General features: G+C 37.4%; 1 protein-coding gene across 1 annotated transcript in view; it reads right to left on the bottom strand.

Moving 5' to 3' along the window:
- LOC150089188 (uncharacterized) overlaps positions 1 to 5,321 on the bottom strand; it is a 115,419-nt gene extending 110,098 nt beyond the window's left edge. The window contains exon 1 of the mRNA XM_090389706.1: positions 5,213 to 5,321. Coding sequence (XP_090245832.1) covers positions 5,213 to 5,321 — 109 coding nt within the window. The remainder of the gene's footprint in view (positions 1 to 5,212) is intronic.
- Between the last annotated feature and the right edge of the window lie 679 nt (positions 5,322 to 6,000).

The raw sequence follows: 6,000 nt of genomic DNA on the forward strand, positions 1-6,000 counted from the left end.
AAGTCAACAAAAGAACACAGAATATCGCGATTAGCTCAAACTGAATCTCCTATTTTAATCCCACTGAAATCCCCCACTTTATCTTCTCCCTACAACACAGATTGCAATAACTGTAAGAAGCGATAAACCAAACTCTATTTTGATCAGACAGAGTAGAAAACCTGCTTCTTATAAAAATGGCAGTCGAGCCTTCTGGTTCCGATCAAAGCTGGAAATATTTATTTATTATTAATATAAAATATACACAACAGGCAAGCGCCCAGTTAAAGTGTATAACAGAGGAGTAAAGTACATGAAGATACAAATTTTACGTAAACAAATAGAAGAATAACACACCATTACAATGATAGTTCTATTCTGACGGCAAAAGTCTAATTCAAGGAAATCATGACATTGTCATTAGTCCAGTATCCTGAAGAGAATCTCAGAAAGCAGGCAGCAGCAGCAGACCACATACACACACCAGCTTCAGATAGCTCTATGAAAAACTATTTTCTTGTCCATAGCCATATCCAGATCATATTTATTCATTAGTGTTCTAGTTCTTTTGATGAAAGAGTCCTAGAGTTACTGATGTGGAAAGTAGACCTCTGTCTAGTAACCACCGCTGGAACATGAAGATAAATGTGACACAGAAGATCAGGCAGGCAGATTGAACCAGTGAAGATGTGATGAAACTGCTTTAGCCACAACAGTTCGCCGAGTTTCCAAAGATTGAAGCTTTAAGTAACAGCAGAGATTCGGGTAGATAGAACATGCCATTATGTCTGGAAAGATAGTGGATGAATTTCATTTGCAGAGATTCAATTTTCTGTATCAAATGTGTAGTGTGGTTCCATATAGGAGCGGCTAACTCCAGTATAGTGAGCACAGTTGCATTGAATAAGAGCGCAGGAACTGAGGATCTCTAAATCTGTAGGTCTGCCTTTTGGTGAAACCAATTTGTTTTTTCGCTTGATATGATATATTCCCGATATCTTTTTCAAACCCACATCCAGCTGTAAAGGCAACTCCCAGATCTTTAACTTCGGCAACTCTGGTAATCGGAATATCTTTGATGTAGAACTGGTTTACTAAAATCATAATTTTCCACGAATCAGCAAATGAAATTGAGTTACATTTCCTAGGATTAACCACCAAAACGTTTAAAGCAACCCAATTAGCAAAAGAGTTGAGAGTAGCTTGAAGGTTATCTGCATCTTGACTATTGATCCGTGAATAAAGTTTCACATCATCAGCAAACATTAAGATCTTAATACCACCTTCCTCTATAAATCGGGGCAGGTCGTTCACAAAGATGGTGAATAAGAGGCCCAAGAGATGATCTTTGTGTACTCCTTTAGATGGAATAAATTCCCTTGAAATTTTTCCTGGCTATAAATTTTGCTTTCAGACTAACGTGTTCAGTATACTTATTTACTTAATTTGAAGGGTGCAACTTCCCCCCGGTACTGCCGTACCGGGGGGAAGTTGCACCCTTCAAAGTTGCACCCACAAGAAATAACATGATAATAAAATGTAAATTCAAGAATGAAATACATACAATGAATTATATCCTATATAAAAATTACATTTGTAGGGGCAGCAGCATCCGAGATGTCACTAGACTCTAGCGCTACAGACCTCAGCCCTCCAACTGACAGGTTGGTTGAAAAATGGCAGCTCTATATGTCCTATTGGCACAAAGTTCGAAATCAATGAAAAGCCGGTTCACTAAATTTATCGTATTGGACGGGAACATCCATTGTGGGCATCTGGGCTGATCATAATTGGAAAGTAGCGCCTCGACTCGGTTTCGTGTGCTATCCTTTGAATGCGAGGAAGAGAAATAATTTTGGAAAGGTTTGTTGCATCTATTCTTGATGTAATTTTACTAGAGTGATGATATTATTCCTGATTATGATTAATTCCAGAGGGGGGATCCCCACTTAAAGATGGCATGGAGGATGCTTTGCTTTTTTAAATTGTAAAAAAGTTTTCCTAGTGTCCTATTCTGTTTAACCACCACAGGATTGCGTATTCTATAGTAAGGAAGCTCTTGATGACGATGCAGAAGATCAAACAACCGACGTGTAGAGTGCCACCGGGGAAATACATTTCAGAACATATTGCGTTATGAGGCTGGGATGGTAAACACACCGGTGAATCCTTGCTTTGACCTAATTCTTGGTGTTTGTAAAGTGCAACAATTAGATGAGCTGTTCATCCCAGATGACTCCTAAATCTGTGTGATGCGTGATTCTGTGGACAGCAAGGCCTAGTACTCTTATGCTATTTTCTTCTTTTTCTTTGTAAAAGCGATCTGGGCAGACTTTCTGGGATTTAACTCTAAGCCAAGATGAATATGTGATGGATCCACCATCGCATATTCATCTTGAAGTTGCATGTATAGGAAATAAAGCTCTTATGCAGAGATATGAAAGGATCGAGGACTGCCACAAAAAAGGATGCTGAAAGAATACCCTCTTGGGAAATGCTTCTGTTTACATTGAACTTAAAACAATTTTTGCCGTGCATCACGAGAATTTGCCTTGCAGTCAATAGCTGTCTAAAAAGCTTGAGTACGGGGCCTGTAATTTTGAAGTGGTTTTCGAGGATTATAAGTCCATCCATATTGCCACCTCTGTTACATCTGATGGTTCTATTGTATTCTTGTTTAAAGATAAAGCTGACCAATTTGCATCCTACTTTTTCTCTAACTCTTGCATTGATGATCTTGATAATACTTCTCTTACCATACCAAGCACATTCCATTTAATTCCGTGTCCTTTAATAAAAGGCATTAAAATTAATTATCCCGAATAATTATTTTAATGCATGCCAAGGAGGTACCAGGTCAGGTTGCAATGACACCTCTTTACGTGTTCTCAAATCCAATGCTGCAGAGCTTACTTCTGTTTCATGACACCTTTTTACATTTTCTTATTCCACTGGTGTTTTTTCCTTCATGTAAATTTGCTCATATCCAGCCAGTTCCTAATGAGGATGACAAATCCCTCCAATCCAATTATCGTCCCATTGCATTTTCTCTATTCTTTCCAAGTAATGAAGAAATCCCTCAACCGCTACTTCTTGCACTATCTCCAACCCTTCCATTTGATTCACCATCGCATATTCACTGTGATATCTTGATTTATGTTATTTATGATTAGACAAATCCGATGTTCGGTGAAAGTCAAGCAGTTAACATTTCTAAGGCTTTTGATGGCGTTTGCCATTACGTTTGGCTTCCTATTTTTTTCAACTTAGGTACCATACATGCTTGGTGTCCCCACAGTACTCTCCGACCGCTCATGGTAGATGGCTCTTTGCCTTTTAACTTCAACAAATCCTGGTGTTACCCATAATCTCTCCGTTTTTCCTTCCATTATATTAATGACCTTCTTCCGCTTACCATAAACCTTGTTTATAGTTTTACCAATTTATGCTGCACTTTTCATTTTGAGAAATCCTGCTCTGCACAAATACACTCAACTTCTCGGATAACCACCACCAATTTCTTAAATTCAGCTCTCTCACTAATCCTCTAACGCAGTAAAGGAAATTTAGTTACTTTCAATCCTTGTAAAACGATCGTCTTATTTCCCACAGAAAAGAGTTATGTTCGCATGCTCATTTTCGATGCCACTGAGATTTGTAGACATCTCTTTTCTGCAACACCCTGACTTCAATTCTCTCCTCTTCACATAAGAATGTCATAAATATTATTTCCGCTCATCAATAAACTTGGTCTTCTCCTCTCTTGGTGTTACTTTTCTTCTGAACAGCTACTGACTTTGTACAAATCTCAAATCCACCCTGCCATGGAACACTGTTCCCGCAACTGAAGTGATGTCTCAAGATACGGGAACAATAGATACTCTATCCAAAAGAGGTTAGTCAAGTTGATTAATAATCCGTCTCTTAAAAAAAATTCTTTACTCCTCTATGCGTTCATATGATGACGATGGAGCCTTTTCTATAGATATTTCCATGGGCACTGCAATTCCACTTTTCTCTTCCAAAACAGTCCAAGTACATGCCTCAACAAATAAATATCCATCCATTTACACTTCAAAAAAAATTAAACTTTAAACAGTCAAAGTAAGCGTAGAGTTCACCACACAAAATATTCGCAGCACTCTCAAAAATCAAAGGTATTAGTGTGCAAGATTTAGGAAACTTTACAAAGCAATTCACGACAGCATGTAAGTGTCCTCCTTATTGCAAAGACCATCGCAAACGTACGCCAACCGAAAGAAATCCATACATATCAAGAATATTGATAATCCAAGCATATCAAGAATAATATAAGGCCGAACTAGTAAATAAAACCAAAATTAATCACTGGCGAGGGTGATAAATAATTTTAAATTCAAAATCTGTCAATCACCATCATTACCCTGTTGCCTGTTTTATCTCATAAATAGATGAATGAACATTTGAAGTACTGGAACCTTCAAATGTAAAACTTGCTAAAAAGTTTGCAAATAAACAATTTTTTTAATTCAGCCAGCGTTTCTCTGAAAGAAAACAATTATTCACTGAGACGGCATAGATGCAGGTATGATAGATTTGTTTATCATTTTCGTAATGCATAATAAATTTCCCGAGAGCTGTAAAATTTTTCAAATTAGTTTGTGGTAAAACCATACAGAATTGACTTCCTGCGCCAGGTCAATGTACGATGTATATGCAAATGTTACTGGAAAATTACTTTACGTGACAAAATCGTGGTAGTTCATTCCGGAATAATCTCAAAGTGTTTCTATAACATTCCACCAGGGACGTCCCCTCCACCCTCTCCAACTTGAACGAATTAATGCGCCCATTAAAAATTTGGAAATTATCGCCATTTGAAAGTGTGCAAAACTAGTGAGAGAGAGAAAAAGAAACATGGGTGGAGGTAGTAAAACGTGTGAAAAGCTCGGCATAGTCGCGATCTATTCATGCACGCACATACACACACACAATACGATGACGTCATATCATAAGGCTCATCTGTCCCAATCACCACCAACACCACACCTATTCACCGCCTCTTCATACGTTGGTGGTTACTGTTTATCTGTCACTCATAATAAACATGGTTGCCGGAAATTTAGTTCCGTTGTTGATATTAAACAAGTTTTTTAGACAGATTGATACAAATTTAAAAATCATTCAGTTGCTTCCTGGAAAACAGAAATGCGTACATCAAGTTCTGGTATGATTAACTTTATCATCCACTTACCCACCCGTTGAAAGGGGCAAACTTTCCCTCTGACATCACAATTTGACCTCCCTGCAGTTAACCGTCTTCGTGGTGAATATATGAAAAATTCAAGATGGCTGGTTGACATTTACCGCTGTTGTGCGTTCTCTTACTTTCGTCCAATGACAGCTGTGGAAGACAATGGCAAAAAGCCAGACACAGGTAGGAAAATATGGCGATGAATTCCTTTGGCCTGATATCTCTAAAATTGTTTCCGTTGTCAGCTCTGTCCTAAAGAAGTTGAAGAATATGTCAATGTCAGGACTATTTGTTACGTGTTTGTCCCAGTCCACCTTTTTCTCTCTTGAACTAAATTTCCCATAAATGATCTACAATTGTTGTCTCAGTCCTTGTTTAGTAAAATAAGTATTCCTGAAAACATTGGCTTGTTTTGAAAAGTGAAAAAAAAATAACCTGGATGAAATTGTTTCTTCTTTTTCGTGAATAAAATCCCCATTTAATGTGATGGCCTTTGTTAACACATTAAACTTTTCTCGACTAAAGCAAGTGATAATAATTCAGCCCGTTGAATTTTTCTTTAGATCATAAAACAGCCATCCTTCAGAAAGATTTAATCATAATTATATTCCCAAATAAATACAAATTACAAAGAGTAAGAAACAGAATTAAAAAACAGCGAAAATAAAACTTTTGAACTATTATTTTTGTTAAATATCGTAAATAATTGTTGCCTTGGCAGTTAATAACTGTGCTCATGAGTTGGCCAAGAGATGGTCCACACTACAGAACTACTTATTAAACTTCAG

This window comes from Mastigoproctus giganteus, chromosome 2 (genome assembly GCF_048544385.1).
Source record: "Mastigoproctus giganteus isolate SK-2022 chromosome 2, ASM4854438v1, whole genome shotgun sequence".
NCBI lineage: Eukaryota > Metazoa > Arthropoda > Arachnida > Uropygi > Thelyphonidae > Mastigoproctus > Mastigoproctus giganteus.